General features: G+C 46.1%; 1 protein-coding gene across 1 annotated transcript in view; it reads right to left on the bottom strand.

Moving 5' to 3' along the window:
- The window catches only part of ENG (endoglin), a 38219-nt gene that overhangs the window by 4094 nt on the left and 16286 nt on the right, over positions 1-17839 (bottom strand). Inside the window, exons 3-13 of the mRNA XM_020965473.2 lie at positions 11613-11753; positions 6733-6898; positions 5370-5532; positions 4887-5025; positions 4171-4348; positions 3679-3821; positions 2845-2985; positions 2467-2505; positions 1890-2006; positions 1456-1704; positions 443-500 (exon numbers count right to left, since the gene is read on the bottom strand). Of these exons, the coding sequence (XP_020821132.1) occupies positions 443-500; positions 1456-1704; positions 1890-2006; positions 2467-2505; positions 2845-2985; positions 3679-3821; positions 4171-4348; positions 4887-5025; positions 5370-5532; positions 6733-6898; positions 11613-11753 (1534 nt within the window). The remainder of the gene's footprint in view (positions 1-442; positions 501-1455; positions 1705-1889; positions 2007-2466; positions 2506-2844; positions 2986-3678; positions 3822-4170; positions 4349-4886; positions 5026-5369; positions 5533-6732; positions 6899-11612; positions 11754-17839) is intronic.

The raw sequence follows: 17839 nt of genomic DNA, 5'->3' as shown, positions 1-17839 counted from the left end.
GTCCCCCAGAGGAATGCTCCATCCCCTCCTGCCCTACTCCCAGGAGAGTGTCCCGTACAGAAGAGCTCAGAGGTGAAGCCAAAAGTCAAGGGAAGAGGTATTCTCCCTGCTTAGCAACACTAACAAGTACAAACAGTGCAAGATAGATGATCTGAGCTTGCCTCCAGCCCTGACATGTTATGATTAGTTCTCTGGTCTTCTTCAATCTGATGGGCACCTGGGCTGCGCTCCAGCTTCTCTGCTCAGGGCTTATCTTTGAGTTTCTCCTCCCTTCTGGCCTTTCATGAGTCCCACAGCTCCCAGACACAGTCCTGGGCTAATGTCGCCTTCCCCACATACTGCCAGTCTGGATTTCCATTTGAGGGAACCCAGATCTCAGCCTCAGAAACCTTCTACCCATCCCTTAACTCCTGGAGGGGTAAGAGGCCAAAATTCTACTCACTTGTTGGTATGGGATTGCTGATGTTTAACTTCGTAGAGGTCTTAACGATAGTCTTGGTCTAGGGTGCAGGAAGAAAGGATAGCATTTTGTAGCTCTGTATCTTAGATACCTCCTCCCTTCCACACAGCTCAATTCATGCCACCTCTCCTGGTCACTCCGGTTCACAGTAACATCCCCTAACTCCCAACCTTCAGAGCAGTTGCTAGGCATACCACGAACCTCTCAGTTTCCACATCCAGCCTTGTGTTTACATTAGTAACCTTTGTGTGTATTGTGTCTCCCCAAACAGACTGCAAATTCCCTGAGGGAAGGGACAGTGTCTTGGGTACTTTTGTACCCCCATGGCATCTAGCGCCTAGTAGGTTTCCACAACTTTGAAACGTAAAGCACTCATCATGTGATATTGTGAAATACAGCTGTCTGTGTTGATGTTGCATAGTAAGCTCTTTGAATAAATGATATTGCTAGCATTTTATGTAGGAATTCTTGTCTTCCTGAGTTCAAATCTGGCCTCAGACACTTCCTAGCTGTGTGATCCTGGGCAAGTCACTTGACTCTGCCTCGGTTCCTCATCTGTAAAATGAGCTGGAGAAAGAAATGCTACTGCTCTAGTATCTCTGCCACGAAAATCCCACATGGGGTCATGAAGAGTCAGAACAACAATTGTAATGCATGCTATGTAGTTTATCTCATTTGATGCTTACAACAACCCTGTGGGGTAAGTGTTATTGTTATCCCTATTTTACAGACAAAGAAGTTGAGGCTGAGAGCAGTTAAGAGACTTACTCAGAGTCACACAACTAGAAAGTATATGAGGGAGGATTCGAACTCGGGTCTTCCTGAAATCCAGCACCATATCAAATGGGCCACCAGCTGTCTCTAAGTACTGCACACAGTGTGCATTGTGTTGCTATGTGCTGATTACAGCTACCACAAGATCTCTTTCCTTTCCACTTCCTAACATATGTTTGCTGAATGGAGTTTCCCAGAGTGCCCCAGAGCCTCCATCTTACCTCATATTTATCCTGGAGGGTCAGTCCTACGTTACAGCTGAGTGTGGCGGCCATTGGTGTGGGCACCATGTGACCCCGGAGAAGGAAGCTGAATTGGATTCTGTTGGAGTCTGCTGCCAGGAGGCTCACCCGGGGGCTCTTGGCCACCTGGTCATGGATTAGTTCCACAGGGTCGGCCTCTGGCCCCAGGTCCAGGGAGCAACTGTCCAGGTGTGTAGTGAGCTCTTCAATTGCTGGGGTTGCTATCACCTGTGGAAAGAGTGGCTCAGAACAGCAAGAAGGATGGCGCCCTTGGTCCAAGATCAGCCTCAGGGTAGGGCAGGGCAATGACTAGAGATGTGGAACCCTGGGGCCTCCCCCTCTCATTCTGTCTCCTAAGTGGGTGGCACTCCTGAGGACTTGGGCAGTGGTGGTGGAGGCAGGAAGATCTGTACCTGCACGTAGACCCGTTGGCCCAGCTCAATGGTGCTGGAGGTGCGAAGGAATTGCTGGCTGCTGTAGGCACCCATGTGGACAGAGAAGGCACTGGTGTTAAGACACTCAACCTCCATCTGTAAGGAACAGTGAGGCAGGTTCTCAGTTACTCCAGGAAGGAGCTCAGAGAGATCCCACGTGTGGCAAAGTCATTCAAGGTGATGGGCACATTGGTTAGGAGAGGGTTTTAGGGGTTGTCCCACTCTAGGCCAAGGAACATGATGGACCATTGTGTGGATGAATTTTCTTATTCTACCAATATGGAAACATCCTGAGAAATGAAACAACCTGGGTTACACAGCAAGTTAGACACAAGGAACCCCTGCCTACCCCAGAACCCAATTGACTCTGTGACTCTGCTGAATCGGTATGTGCTGGTGGGCAGGAGAGGTCAGTCATGTCCCACTTCCCTTAACCCCCCCCCCGCAGTCAGTGGGGAAACTAAGGAATGCCAAGTTTTAGACTAGAGAATATGGATTAAAACACAGGAATCTAGTGAGGGAAGGAGGAGAGAAAGGGAAGAGAGTTCCTGCTCACCAGAATTGGAACAGAGCTGGAGGTCAAAGTTACAGCCACCTGGGGGAACAGAAATCAAGAACTAGAACACAATGTCAGAGCTGACCAAGATCTTGAAGAGCATCTAATTCAATCCCCTCATTTTCCAGAGGGAAAAACTGAGGGCTGGTGAAGGAGGGCAAGCTAACTACCCAACCATAGTCCCAAGGTGAGCTAGCGGCAAGCCAGGAACAGTGACTCATCCAGGCTGGGATTTCCAAAATGTAAGGGAACCCTTGAGACTTGAAGAGGTCACTTGAAGACCAGTTAAAAGCCCTCAAGAACTGGAACAGCCTGGAATTGTCTGTCTCCTCTTGCCTGGGAGATTGCTTCCCGGAGGAGGCTCAAGCTTCCACTCACCTCGTTGCTTAAAATGACACCTTTCTTCACATTCATGCCACACCCATAGAAGGTGCTGCTCAAGACTAGCTGGTTATCTTTCTCTTGTGACTGGCAAGTGGGGTCCCGGAAGGAGAGATGTTTGATCTGACAGTTCAGGACCTGGGAAGGAGCAGGGAACGGTCAGGATAGGGAGACTCGCATAGTTTGCTAAATCATGAAACTGGAGAATGTCAGAGCTGGAAGCAACCTCAGAGATCAGGTCTCACTCCCTCATTTTATAGAGAAGGAAACTGAGGCCTAGGGTGTTGTTTTGTGAATGTTCTTCATTCATTCCTTCACCAAACTTTTTTGTGCAAAGAACTGTAATGGGGAGAGTTTAAGTTTTGATAAACCACAACCATTTGTTAAGTGCATACTATGTGCTAAGCATGAGGACCCAAAGACAACAGATGAAAAGACTTTCTACTTTCTAAGAGCTTTCATCCTATTGGAGAAGACAACACCTACATGATAAGACATGGGATTTAAAGAAAAGTTGGAGGATAAGATAGAAACCCATAACTATAATATGTGGTATTCAGTGGTGAGTGCATCCTAGAGCTACAAAATAAATTGCTATGTGAGGCCTGAAGAAGGTCATTCCTGGCAGGGTAAATCAAGGAAGATTTCGTGGAGGAGACAGACATTTGAGCTGGATATGTTTGTGTCATCTTGCTATAGAACCCGATCCAAGCACTCCTGGATTCGACCTGTTCCTTCCATATCTCCAGACCAGGCTCAGACCCTAACTCTGCCTTCCATACTCTTTGCAGGTCCTCCCCTCCCCTCCCCTGCCTCCATACTTGCCCGTACCACGATAAATTCCTTCTTTAACACCAGTGTCATGCTGTCTGGGGAGCACTGGGGCGAAAGCAGGGAACTCAGCAGAGGCAAATAACAAGACATCGTGGGTGGGGTTGTCAGCACTGGAGAAGGCGAGGTTTCTATCTTGGGAGCTGTCGAAAAAATCAGGAGATTAGGGCCAGGAGCCCAACATTTCCAACTTTTCCCCAGCCCAACTTCCACCTGGTTGCTCCACAAAGGGTGGATTCATGGGACATTGGAGCCAGAAGGGCAGGTAGAGGCTTTATAATTTTATAGTCATAGATGCTAATACCCAAAGAGATTAGTTCAAAGTCATAGAGTGAGTTAAGAGAAGAACCAGGACTACAACCAAAGCCTTCTGACCAGTGTAGACTATAAAGCTGTACATACCCCTCAAGGCTCTGGATCATGGCTGAGCTTTGGGGAAGACCCAAGAGGTTCCCAGAAGGGATCGAGAAGTCTTAGAGTGGGGAGTCTTACCACAACTAGGGGCCCACAGGGCAATGTGGCTGGTAGGTGGAATCTCCACATAGGAGGCGATGATGCTAGCATTGAACTTCGTCTTGGCCTCATAAAGTAGTCCCTGGATTGTGTCAGAGAGGATGGAGCCAGGAATGCTCTTGTCGGGAAAGATCTTGAAGGAGTATTCACCTGTGGTCTAAGGTAGGGAGAGAGAAACAGAGAAAGACAGACAAGGGGTGATGGGGAAGAAGGAAAGCAGGAATTGAGAGAGAAAAGGGGAAAGAAAGGAGGAAGGCAGAGAAAGGAAAAAGTGAAGATGAAGGGAGAAAAGATGCAGGAGAAAGAGATCAAGGGAAGATAGAAAGGCAGATGCAGAAAAGAGCAAAGGCAGGAATGGGAGAGAAGAGATATGAGCACTGTACAGTGAACACCACTTTCTTCCTTTTTATCCTTAGCCCCAAAGAACTGGGGACCCTCCATTCCTTCTCTCCCAGAGCTTCTTATCCTAACTCATACAAATCCGTCTTTCCACAGCCCTTCCAATTCTAATAGTCTTTAACTCAATGACCACCCCCAAAGTGGATAAGCTGTCTGGGGAAAACTGAGAGTTGGCTAAAATAATTGACCTTATCCACATGGGGAATCTAGGAGTTAGCTCCCCAAGCCAGCGCCCCCACCCCCCGCCCTAGGTGAGGGGAAGGCAGAGGAGGGAGGGAGCAGGAACCTTGGCTCACCCCGATCTGCACATTGTGGATGGAGTCAATCAGCCAATTGACATTGGGAGGTCCCTGCAGGATCAGCACAGTCTCCAGTGTGGGAGCCAGATTCCCCGAAGGGCAGCTCAAGTCCACCTTCACTTCCACTGTCTGAGGGCTACAAGAACCCCCACCCCAATACCCACATAGTTAAGCATAAGGAGGAGAGACCTCCTGGGAGAATCTGTCCTGCCATTGGGAGTTGGGCAATGGGACCATTCTATGGAGGTTGGTGACAGAAATCATATGTGAGCAAGGTGGAAAAGTAGCAACCCCAGGGGATGGGCATGGGCTGTGACAAGCTGATAAAGGAGGAGTATAGTCACTGGCAGAGGTATGGAACCTAGGGGTAACAAATGCCACCACGGACACACAGGAAGAACTCCAGGGAGACAAAAGGGGTACTTGCAACCCTGACCAGACTGGGGCACAAGGTTTGGGTCCCTGGGTCAGCTACTTTACCTGCTGAAGGAACCCTGTGTGACCTTCAGAATGTGAGCCACTTTCTTGCCCAACCCCTTGCTGAAGCGGCAGCCTCTGACCCCTGGTGCAATGGCCTTCCATGTTAGGTGGTTGCCCATGTCGAAGTTAGATGCCGGGACACATGGGAATGCAGATGCTAAGGCTGGGGAGTTGATAGAGAGAATAGGGTTGAGAAGGCATCCAACTGGCCATTTGACATACCCACAGTGGGCTCAGGACCTCCCAAAGGAAGACAGATCTTCTGTCCCAACTCAGCTACCAGCATCAAGGAAACTCCAAGAACCTCAAGAATGGTTGGAGGGCCAGTTAGTGAAAGTCTTGCCCTCCAGACAATAATGTCAAGAGTCCTTCACTGGGAGTCTGAAGATCTGGGTTCTAGTCATGACCCTGCTACTAACTTTCTGTATAACTTGACCAAATCATTTTTACCTCTGTTGATTTTAGTGTCTTCACCTGCAAGATAAGGGTTTATTCTAAAACATCTACAAGGACTTTGCAATTTCTATGCATTACACTGGGGAGGCTGCTGAAGTGTGGAGTCCTAGAAGTGTTGACATCATGAACCTCTGCCGACATGGACACTGAACGAGAATCAAAAGAGTTGGATTCAGCCAAGCTGTGGCTCTGCCCCTTCCTGTATTCTTTCTGCTTACAGGGCAAAGAGACCTGCTTCAGTGCAATTTAGAATACGTCAGTAAAAGAAAAGTTTATTCTATACACTAAGCTACAAGCCTGGGCCAGGAGAAGCAACAGTTGGCACATACAGAAGTGTGTCTCTGTGGGTCAAGAAGGCTTCTGCAATGAACCATTTCCTACAAGTACTTGTACAAAACACACTTGGTCATGCTGGTTCACAATGGGACAATCATTGGTCTTGGGGACAGTTTGTTGGGTTTCCAAGGGAGTGGCTACAAAGACTTTCTAATCTGCCAGCCTTATATTGTCTTCAAGGGTCTGAGATAGGGTAGACTCTGTCTTCTGAGCCATAGGTAAACATGAAGATTAGATATGACTGTTTAACACATTTTAAAGAAATGGAAGTTACTCTAAAATGGTATTATTCATGTCAAGAAAAAGAAAAATAGAGCATCTCCCTCTGCTACCATACTGAGGCCACAATATTAACTTTCAGTAAGTTGCTTCGCCTTTTTTCCAGGTCCCAGTTTCCTTCATCCTTGAAAAAGCAGTTTGGGGATGGGGAGGGATAGTGTTGAAGAAGACAATTTCTAAGGTCTTTCCCGGCTTTAGCAGTGTGTCTTAGCACTGCTACAAGGAAAGGGGGTGGGAGTTGGGGGAAAAGAAGATTGTGCCTCAAAGAGGCCCCTCTCTTGAGGAAGCTGACCTTGACCCACGTGGAGGATGATGCTCTGAGGGTCATCCATCTCTGCATAGGAGGTAAGGTCTCCATGTGTCCTCTGGGCCCAGTTAAGGAGCTCTTCCTTTCCGAAGAAGTCTGGTAAGACACTGTAGTCGACATATGCTTCTTTTAAGAAGACCTTTGTAGGATCCTAAGGAGATGAGGGAAATTCTCAGAAACTTGCTCTTCTGAGCAGAGGTATTCTGTGGAAAGACTGTCAATACTGAGAAAAGCAGAGTCAGACCTAGGGTGAGGTGAGTAGAGCTTGACCCAGGGCATAAAAATTTAGAGCGTACTGATAGCACTTATGTTCTTTCAGCAAGGTAGAAACAACTGAACTTAGCAGTTAGTTAGCAAGAATGTTTAATAAAAATTGGAAGCTACCAGATAGATTTCTTTTCCATGGGCTGCCACATTGTAATCTCCATGTGAGCTCCTTGGGGCAGCTAAGTGGCGCAGTAGATAGCACACCAGCCCTGGAGTCAGGAGGACCTGAGTTCAACTGGTCTCAGACACTTGACACTCACCAGCTGTGTGACTCTGGGCTAGTCACTTAACCCCAATTGCCTCATATTTAAAAAAAAAAAAACCAAAACCACAAACCATGTGAGTTCCTCCACTTGGGATTAGTCTTTCTATGTGTCAGGGTCTGTGGCTCACCCTCAGCTGAATGGGTCTTAATGTAGCAGGAGCTGGATTGGAGCACTACCCATGGAGCTACAGCATTTTTTGGCTCTAGGGGGAGGGCTATAGGCCCTGCTCCCTTGCAGGACATCCACCTACATTAAAAAGTTGCAGATGCTTTTCTATCCTGCTTTCCCGGGTATGTTTTGTGAAATTTACCCTGGGGCAAGGAAACCCTGGGACTTTCTTCCTTTCCTTTAAAAGGCCCTGAGTGTTCATTTTAACCTGACCTCATAGGAATTTTATGGGCTGGAATTTACATTGTAGTCGCCCTTAGGGATGGCCCTGAGCCTTGAACCCTCTCTGAAGCGCCCTGTTGCTCTCCAAGAAATGTGTCTTTGATAAACCTCTCCAGTTCCCTCCCCCATCCCTATTCCCCAATTCTATAGGGGCTAGGGCCTAGGACGAGAGGGGAGAGGGAGAGATTAGCACGAGGGCTAAGGGGGAGAGGCTATTTCAATCCTTTGATACTCATTTCCAGAGCACCTACTGTCTGCCAGTTGGGAGAGCCTCGTGCTAGCTGCCATGGGAGAGCCAGAGAAAGGAAAGTCCTTGCCTATGGGGAGCTTCCTGTCTCCTTGGAGGGCTAAGAAAAGAACAATGCCAGACAAAAGTGGCCCAAATGCTCTCTAAGTGGTGTGGACAGAAGTACAGCAAGAGTTCTGAGGTGGCAGTGGCCTCTCATGGAGGGGCCTGCCTTCTTAAGCAGGATGAATGAGGTTTAGAAAAGGAAGAATTTCACCTGAGAAGGGGCAGCTGAGGGGCAGCTAGATCAGAGTCTTAAGGGCCTTCAGGACCACCCCCCACTGAAGGATGAGCAAGAGGAAATGAAGGGGGTCAAATACCAGACTGAGGAGCTATGCTTTAAAAATAAGGACAGAGAGACAACTGTCTGAGGCAGTTTGGAAGCAGAGAGATGGATTGGATGACTTCTGGAGGCTCCTTCTAGTCATAAGGCCATGTCTAGATTCCCCCATCACCCAAATGGACCTGCTTCCCTTCATTTCTGCCCTCCCTCATCTTTGACTACTTCTCCTAGCTTCTCTCCACTCCCCAGACTCTAGGGGTCTTAGCATTTTCTAATTTATAGAAGGGGAGCAGGGAGTTCTCATACTCAAGTCCTCTGGTCCTCAAAGAGATAGGCAAACCCCATGCAGTATATCCATCCCTTTTGAAGGTTTGCCTTGGGGTTTCTCCTTAACCCTCATCCGTACAGCCCCCCCATCTGTTACCTTGGATCAAGGCCAAGGGTAGAGAAGAAGCTGTGGGGGACCTCTTCTGGGGAGACCTTGGTTGTGTGGCCCTGTCCTTCCTCAGTTAGATAGCTGAAGAAGTGGCTCTCAGAGGCGATGCTCAGGGCCCTGGGTGAGTGCCACGTGTTACATCAGATAGCAGTCACTGCTCCCGCCATTGTCTCTCTGTCCAGGGTATTATTAGCCACCGTGAGGAAGGCGTTGGGCTGCTCCCCTCCCCTGGGCACCAGGCCCCATGGCCCCAGCTGGAGCCAGAATCAGCTATCACCTTCCTGCCCTGGGCTTCAGGCCCCTTCTTATGTCCTCTGCGTCATGCTCGGGTCCCTGCTGGCTCAGGACTCAGATCACTCACCGGGGCAGGGGCAGGCTGCCAGCAGGCAAGGAAATTGCCCAGGGAGGGCTAAGGGGAGGGAGTGCGTAGCTCCATATGTCCCAAGATGCTTTGGCAAAAAGCACCCAGTTAAGAGTCCTGGGGTCTAGTTCTGACTCTGCCATGGAGTGACCTTGAACAAGCCCATGCCCAGATCTGGGCTTCAATTTCCCCATCTAATATGATGGGGTCAAACTACATAGTGTCCAAGGACTTACAGACGCTGATTTGCCATTTGCCGTCTGACTCCCCCTCCCACTCCTGAACACATACCTTTCAATCTGTCTCTGACCCCCTTTCAGCCTTTGTTCCCATTTTTCCTATGGTTTTTTTTGTCTTTTCCTCCTTCTCTTCCTGGCCCCTATCATCTTTCCCTGCTATTCTTTCTCTCTGTTTCTTTGTGTCTTTCTACTTTCTCCACTTTCTCTGCCTCTCATCTCTCTCTTTCTCAGTCTCTCTGTCTTTCTCTCTGTCTCTGTCTCTCTGTCTTTCTGTCTCTGTCTCTGTCTCACTCTCTCTCTCTATGTCTCTCTGTCTCTGTGTCTCTCTGTCTCTGTGTCTCTCTGTCTCTCTCTGTCTCTCTCTGTCTCTGTCTCTCTCTCTCTCTCTCTCTCTCTCTCTCTCTCTTCCTCCCCTCCTCTCTTACGTTGTTTCTTCTGAGAACAATAGCTGCTAATATCTGTTGGCAGGGGGTAGCATTCCTAGCTGTGGTAGACAGGGAGTTTCACTGAGCCTGGAGGACAGAGACTGGTTCTTGTCCAGTTCTTCCAGACTCTCCCTTAGCACTTGGCTTCAGAGTCTGAGCCAGCTGTTCCTCAGTCAGCCTGTTTATGTGCCTCCTGGGTGTGTATCTTGTGTCTTCTGAGTGTGTTTTCCACAGTCTCCCCTATTAGATTAATTGGTCCCCAAGGGCAGCCTTGGTCTAGTGGAAAGAGCACTGGATTTGGAATCAGTCAATTTTCAATTCTGCCTCTGATACTTATTGGCTAATGTGATTAAAGACAAATTACTAAACTTCTCTGGGTCTCAGTCCACAACTGAAGAATGGGGATAACAATACCTGTAGAGTGTCTACCTCATAAGAGGATTGTTATGAGGCTCAAACCTTACAATGTTACAAAAATGTTAGTTTTTATTAGAATGTAAGCTTCTTGAGGGCAAGGAATGTTTTTCTTTTCTGTTGTCTTTGTATTCCCAGCATTTGGTATAGTGTCAGGCACATAGTAAGTGATTTAAATAATGCTTGTCGATTGATTTATTAGCCTAGAGCTGTCCAACAATAGAATGTGCTGCCTTGTGGAATGAACCCCCACGGGAGGTTTAAGCAGACCCTGGATGACCAGCCAGAGATGCTGCAGAGAGCATTCTTGTCCTGGGTGAAGTGTTGGACTAAATGACTTTTAAGGTCCCTTTTTAACACTGGTATCCTGAAATTCTTTGAGTCTATGCTCTTATGATTTTTCTCCTCTTTCCTCTCACCCTTCCTCCCCAACCCACTTCCAAGGGCTAAGTCTAGGGATAGTGTTGGAGGGTCTAACCAAGGATGAAATGAGAGTGAGGGGTTTGGGGAATCTCTAACTAAATTCAGTTTGTGTGAAAAGGAACCTTAGCAGTCACTATTTGGAGAGACAATAATAATCTTTCCCATTTGTGCTGTACTTTTTAACCTTTTCAAGAACGCTCATGCCTTGCTTAGAATTTCACAGAATCACCTCACTAGGACATTGAACACATCTGGTCCAGGGGTTCTTAATTTGGAGTATGGAAATTTGGTTTTTTAAACAATTTTGATAACTGTACTTCATTATAATTGGTTTCCTTTTTAATACTATGTATTTTATTTGTTGCATCTAAAAATATTAAATAAATGATATTATTTATAATATTACAATAATATATTAACATATAATACAATTATAATAATATATACATATTAAATAAATAAAAATGTTATTCTGAGGAATCCATAGGTTTCACCATACTGCCATGGGTCCATGACACCAAAAAAAAAAAAAGGTTAAGAACCTCCTAATCTAATCCAACCTCATTTGACAAGTAAGTAAACTGACTCTCAGGAAGGGAATGTGCTTTGTCCAAGGTCACAAAGGGAATTAATGATCATATCAACTATAATCTCATTTTGGGGGCAGCTAGGTGATGCAGTGGATAGAGCACCGGCCCTGGATTCAGGAGGACCTGAGTTCAAATCCGGCCTCAGACACATAACACTTACTAGCTATGTGACCCTGGGCAAGTCACTTAACCCCATTGCCTAACCAAAAAAAACAAAAACAAAGACAAAAACAAAAACTATAATCTCATTTGATCTGGCTCTATAAGGTAGGTCAGGCCAATATTATGGTATTTGCTTTCTTGGGAGAAAAAAAATAGAAGAGTATGAAAAGATTTGGGACAGTGAATAATAAGACAGAGACCCAGGGACATAGAGATATACCTTAGCCAAGGCCAGAGCCAATACTTCCTCCCTGCATCTGTCCAGATGGGACATACCTGTCCCTCTTGCCAAACCTCCCATGACTCTTGCCCAAAGCCCTTACCAAGGAAAGGTTGACTGGAATTCCTGGGGCCTGCAGCAAGAGGTTAATGTGACCCTGGACATTGAGGATGACATGGACATCTCTGGGCTGTGGGACATTCCCCTTGCTAACCTGAATGGTCAGCTTCAATTCTGAGAAATCCTGGGAAAAAAAGAGAGAGACAGAGAGAGACAACGACAGCAGTCAGAGCCCGTGTGGCAACCAAAGTTAGCTGTTCTGAGCGTACAGTGGGAGACTGTCCCTCTGATTTGTGGGGATGGATTCCCAACCCCTTCCCTCCCTATCCCCCGGCACTGCAGTTAGCTTAACCGTCTAAAGGAGGCAGAGTAGCAGAAACTACATTGGATTTGGAGTCAGAAAAACTAGCTTTGCCCCTCATTTCCTGTGTGACCATATATCAAATGGCAGGAATGGGGCAGGGAGCTCCAGGTAGATAGGCGGGGGGCCACTCAGCACAGAATACTGCATAAAGCATTGGATGTGGGCACTGCATGGGACGTTCTTGCTGAATTCTTTTTCTTCTTCACAAATGAAGGGTCAATCTGAAGGGAAGCATTGAAATGGTTGTGATATGAAGACAGAAGGCATCAAAAAAACGCATTTAAAGATAAATTGAGGGGGATTAGACTAGATGATTTCTAAATTCACTTCCAAATCCTATGACCCCATGGTGGAGAATAAGGTAGCCCTTTTACTGGGTCCTAAAAAAGATGTGTATATATGCATCACAATGCTATATATATATATATATATACATACATATATGTGCACATATATCAATATATACACACCTGTATGCACACCATATACATATATGTACACACCCCCGCATATACACACGTGTGCACATGCATACACACATGTGCACTGTACACAGATATTATATGGCCATGACTTGAGGCCTGTTTCCGTGGTATACATACATATAATTATACATGTGTATTATACACATATAAATAACTATACATGTGTGGGTGTATTTGCATATACATACACATATGCATATGTGTGTACATAGGTTGGAGGCTTTTTTTGGGGGGGCTTTGTTTCCACTGCATACAGTAGGTGATTAATGCTTGTTGAATGAATAAATGAACATATGCAGAACCAGCCCATCCCCCTCAGAAGTGGAGACAAAGGGAGATGATGCTCTAGCTTACTTCCACATTCTCCTCAGACTTTTGGGGACTGCTTTGGGTATTCATTATAACCAGATCTTGCTTCGATAAATGTGTAATGTTCAGTGCTTGGGTTAGGAAAACGCAATGATTTCCTGCACAACCTAGGTATCCTTGAGCCCTACTTTGTCGTAGGAATTATTAGAGAGTCAATTGTAAAGTCTCAGGTCACAGGTAAAAATCTGAGCATGAGCTGAGGTAGTCTCAGAAGCTGTAATACCCAGTGTAGCCTGGTGAAGTGAGACTGGAACATGAGAATACATTTGCCAGTTACATGAGATTTTTTTGTTGTTCAGTTGTGTCCGATTCTTTGTGACTTCATTTGGGGGTTTCTTGAAAAAGATAGTGGAGTGGTTTGCCATTTTCTTCCCCAGCTCATGTTACAGATGAGGAAACTGAGGCAAACAGCGTTAAAAGCGTCACACAGCTAACAAGTGCCTGAGGCCAGATTTGAACTCAGAAAGATGAGCCTTCCTGACTCCAGGCCCAGCACTCTGACCACTGAGCCAACTAGCTGCCAGATATGAGGTTAGAGAAAGACTACTAGATTTGGAAAAAGGAAGATCTGCGTTCAAGTCTTGACTTCTGCATTTATTAAGCTGTGTGTCCCAGGTCACTTAACTGCTCTGAGCCTCGCTTTCCTGACTTGTAAAGTGGAGATAATCACATACTCCCTGTATGAAGAGAGGCAGCTGTGATATAATAGATAGAGAGCTGGTCTTGGTGGGAAGATGCAGATTTTATTACCCTCCACTCCCTGCTACGTACCAGCTGTGTGATGCTAGGCAAGTCACTAGAATTATCAGTGCTCTAGGCAACTCAACCAAAAAAATATTTTCAGCGTTCATTTTTTGGAATTTTGAGTTCCAAATTCTCTCCTTCTCCCCAGCCCCTCCCCCTTCCGATTGAGAAGGCAAGCAATTACGTTAATTACATTAAATTATTATGTTAATTATACGTGTGAAATCATGCAAAACCTATTTCCCCTTTAGCCATGTTACAAAACAAAACAACAAAAATAAAGAAAGTGAAAAAATTATGCTAACAATTGTGTTCAGAATTCACCAGTTCTCTTTCTGGAGGTGGATAGCATTTTTCCCTGTGAGTCCTTGGGAATTGTCATGAATCATTGCGTGGACCAGAATTAAGTTGCTCACAGTTGATCATTATACAGTATGTCTGTTACTGTGTACAAGGTTCTGCGGTTCTGCTCACTTCACTTTGTATCACTTTCTAGAAGTCTTTCCAGGTTTTTCTGATACCATCCCTCCAGGTGACTTTTTAAAGGTGCAGTTAGATGGATGCAGTGGATAAAGCACTGGGCCTGGAGTTAGGAATAACTGAGTTTAAATCTGACCTCAGATACTTACTAGCTGTGTGACCCTGGGCAAGTCACTTAACTTCTGTTTCCTCAGGGTTGATGTGAGGATCAAATGAAATAATAATTGTAAAGCACTTAGCACAGTGCCTGGCACATAATAAGTGCTATATAAATGTTTTTTATTATTATTATTAATTGGGCAGCTAGATGGTACAGTGGATAGAGCACCAATCCTGGAGTCAGGAGGACCTGAGTTCAAATCCATTCTCAGATACTTATTGTTAGCTGTGTGATCCTGGGCAAGTCATTTAACCCTGTTAGCCTCAGCTTCCTCATTTACAAAATAAAGTGGTGAACCACTCCAGTGCCTTCACCAAGAAAACCTCAAATGGGGTCACAAAGAGTTGGACATAACTAATCAACTAGACAACAGTGGAGGAGGTGCCAACCTGCATGGGTAGAAGGAACTTCCACATCCTTAAATTCCCTGTACCAATGAAATCATATCTCTAGTTCAGTGGTGTGCTGGTAAACAGTTTAACAACTGGTAACTGGTAAACTGGTAACAGTTTAACAAGTGGCTCCCCAAGAGGGGGGGAAAGTGTACAAAGGACACACTTTTACTCTATTTTAGCAGATTAACATTTTTCATCACTTTCTTAAGTCTAAACAAATCAATAAAACAATCAATAATAAATCAATAAATCAAGCCCTGATTTGTAGTATTGGAAGACTTCTAAGTCATAAATGCTCACACTGAAAATTTAACAACTGGCTTTCCAGAGCCAGCATGCCTGTGGTCTAGTTCCTATCTCACATTTGCATTGAGTTGCCAAGATTAAAGCACCATTTTGTATAGTGAGCTATTATTAAAGCCAACCAATAAATCTATATTTAGGGCTTTCTGTGTGTCCAGCTTGGTATCAGGTACTGTGGGGTATACACTGAAGTCTATAACATGTGGCCTGCCAACACAGAGCTTTCAGCTCCCTAAGAGACAAAAACGAGGACCTTTATGGCACCATGAGAGGAATTAGAATTAGGAGCAGGAAAGGTTCAGGATGGAGGCACTGAGTGCAGAGCTGGGTACCACATGTCAGGAAGGACACTGCCAGGCTGGAGGCTGGTCATAAGGGGCAAAACAGAATGATGGGCAAACTCACAATGGTGCCAGAGAGGAACTGGAAATGAAGGAACTGGCGCATAACCCTCACTTCCATTGCTTTTGGAGTCAGGGAGACCTGAGTTCAAGTCAGACTTCAGACACCTCCTAGCTGGGTGACCCTGGGCAAGTCACTTAACCCAGTTCCCTCTTCTGTAAAATGAACTGGAGAAAGAAACGGCAAAGCACTCTGGTATCTTTGTCAAGAAAATCCCAACTGGGGTTATGAGGAGTCCAACATTACTGAAACAACTGGACAACAACCTCAGCTGCTAGTGAAGCTGGTTCTGTGCGCCGGGCCTTGGTTTCTGGAGCGTAGACCTAACAGATGCTTGGCAGCAAAAATCCTCCCCCCAGCCCACAGCCCCTTCCCCCCGCCCCCGGCCGGGATCCCAGTGAGGCTCATGTGACTTCCAGAAGGGAAAATCAGACTGTAGACCAGGACTCCAGGCCCCTGCCTGACCCCAGGATTCCCCCCCTCCCCTCCACCCGGGCCATGTGGGCCCTCCGTTTCTATTTTTATTGCCTGTGTTTTCCAGAGACCATTGTTGATGGACCCAGCAACTGCGGGAAAGGGAATTTTGTCTCTCCGTCCCCTGCACATTGGGAGTCACTTATAGAAAGCAGCTTCCAGTAATTCTTCTAGGAGCGGAGCCATGCGGCTGGCCCTCCTCCCTCTCCCCTTCCAGGCCCCCTCCCACCCCAGCCAGGTCAGGAGCCGGCTGTCTGTCAGCCCCGACCCAGACACCGACAAGCTGCTGCTCACCACAGCCCCGGGGCTCTGATCCCCTCCTCGTCTGACCCTGCAAAGAAGCAGCAGAAGGCGGGGAAGAAACATCACCTTCTCGCCCCAGCTATGCCACAGACTCACCGTGCGACCTCGGGGCAAGTCACTGCGCCTCATTGGGCCTCAGACTTCTCATCCAAAAAATGGGAACAACCACAAAAGCTCACATGCATGGGATGTTTTAAGGTTTTCCAAAGTGCTTTACATATGTAGTCTTATGAGCTTCCACATTAAAAGTAATAATAATGATAATAGCTAGCATTTAAATAATGCTTAAAGGTTTGCAAAGTCTTCTACAAATATTACCTCATTTTGTCCTCACAAGAGCTCTGGGAGGTAGGTGCTATCATTACCTTCATTTTATCAGTGAGGAAACCGAGGCCGAGAGAGGTTGAGACACTTGACCCGCTAGTCAGTGTCTGAGGCCAAACGGGAACTTAGGTCTCCCTGACTCTAGGTCCAATGCTGTATGCACTGTCCACACAGCCTCCTGCAGCCTGCTCTAGTAGAATATTTTGTTGTTCAGTCATTTTCAGTCATGTCTGACTTTCCCTGACCCCATCTGGCATTTTCTTGGCAAAGATACCAGAGTGGTTTGCCATTTCCTTCTCCAGTTCATTTTACAGATGAGCAAACTGAGGCAGACAGTGTTAAGTGACTTGCCCAGGGTCACACAGCTAACAAGATTCTGAGCCAGATTTGAACTCAGGTCCTCCTGACTCCGACCCAGTGTACTATTCACTGTGTCGCCTAGCTGCCCAGCAGAATAATACGCAGCCCCATTCCTGCTGACAAGGGTCATTGTGAGCACGAGGTAATGTATGGGAACGTTGTTGTTATTTGTTGTTGCATGATGTCAGGAAGGTGACGTCTTGACTTTCAAGTGAATGGGACTTAAGTAAGGCAGGGCTGTGCAAAGTCACCAGCCTCACTTTCTCTCCCCCCCAACCCGAGCAAAGACACAGACCAGGATGACTAGAAATGGCCCCAGATACTTCCCAAACTGTAAGGGAATGTCCAAGTGGATAGAGCAATGTGCCTGTCATCAGGAAGACCTGAGTTCAAGTCCAGCCTCAGACACTTACTACTGTGTGATCCTGGGCAAGCCACTTAACCTCTGCTTGCTTCAGTTTCCTCATCTATAAAATGGGGAAAATAATAGCACCTCACAGAGCTGTGTGACTAGAGGTGTCCAACACAGAATCATGGGCCTCTTTAAGAATAAAATGAAATTGGGAAATATTTAACAAAATAAAAATATAATAAAACAGAGATAACATTACATTTTAAAACTAAGTCAACATGAGGCCCACAGGGATCCTTATGCATAAATTAGTGGCTCCTTTTTCTGTTTCAGTTCAACACCACTTATAGTGAAGATTAAATGTGATAATATTTGTAAAAATACTTCTTGAGCCTTACTGTGCTACATAAGTGCTAACTTATTTTTAGCTATTGTTTTTATCACTGTTGTGATAAGCATAGTGTAATAGAGAACTGACCTCTAAGCCTGGAAGACCTGGGTTCAGGCCCTGCCTCTAATAATTAATGGCTCTACTGTTGGTGGAATTGTGAACCATTCTGAAAAGCAATTTGGAACCATGCCCAAAGGGCTAGAAAACTGTTCATACCCTTTGACCCAGCAATACCACTACTAGGTCTGTGTCCCAAAGAGAGCAAGAATAAAAAGGAAAAGGACCTATATGTACAAAAGTATTCATAGCAGCTCTTTCTATGGGGGCAAAGAATTGGACACTGAGGGGATGCCCATCAATTGGG

The sequence above is a fragment of the Phascolarctos cinereus genome, unplaced genomic scaffold (genome assembly GCF_003287225.1).
Source record: "Phascolarctos cinereus isolate Bilbo 61053 unplaced genomic scaffold, phaCin_HiC Scaffold_2;HRSCAF=192, whole genome shotgun sequence".
NCBI lineage: Eukaryota > Metazoa > Chordata > Mammalia > Diprotodontia > Phascolarctidae > Phascolarctos > Phascolarctos cinereus.
This window is presented reverse-complemented; position numbering and strand designations above follow the sequence as displayed.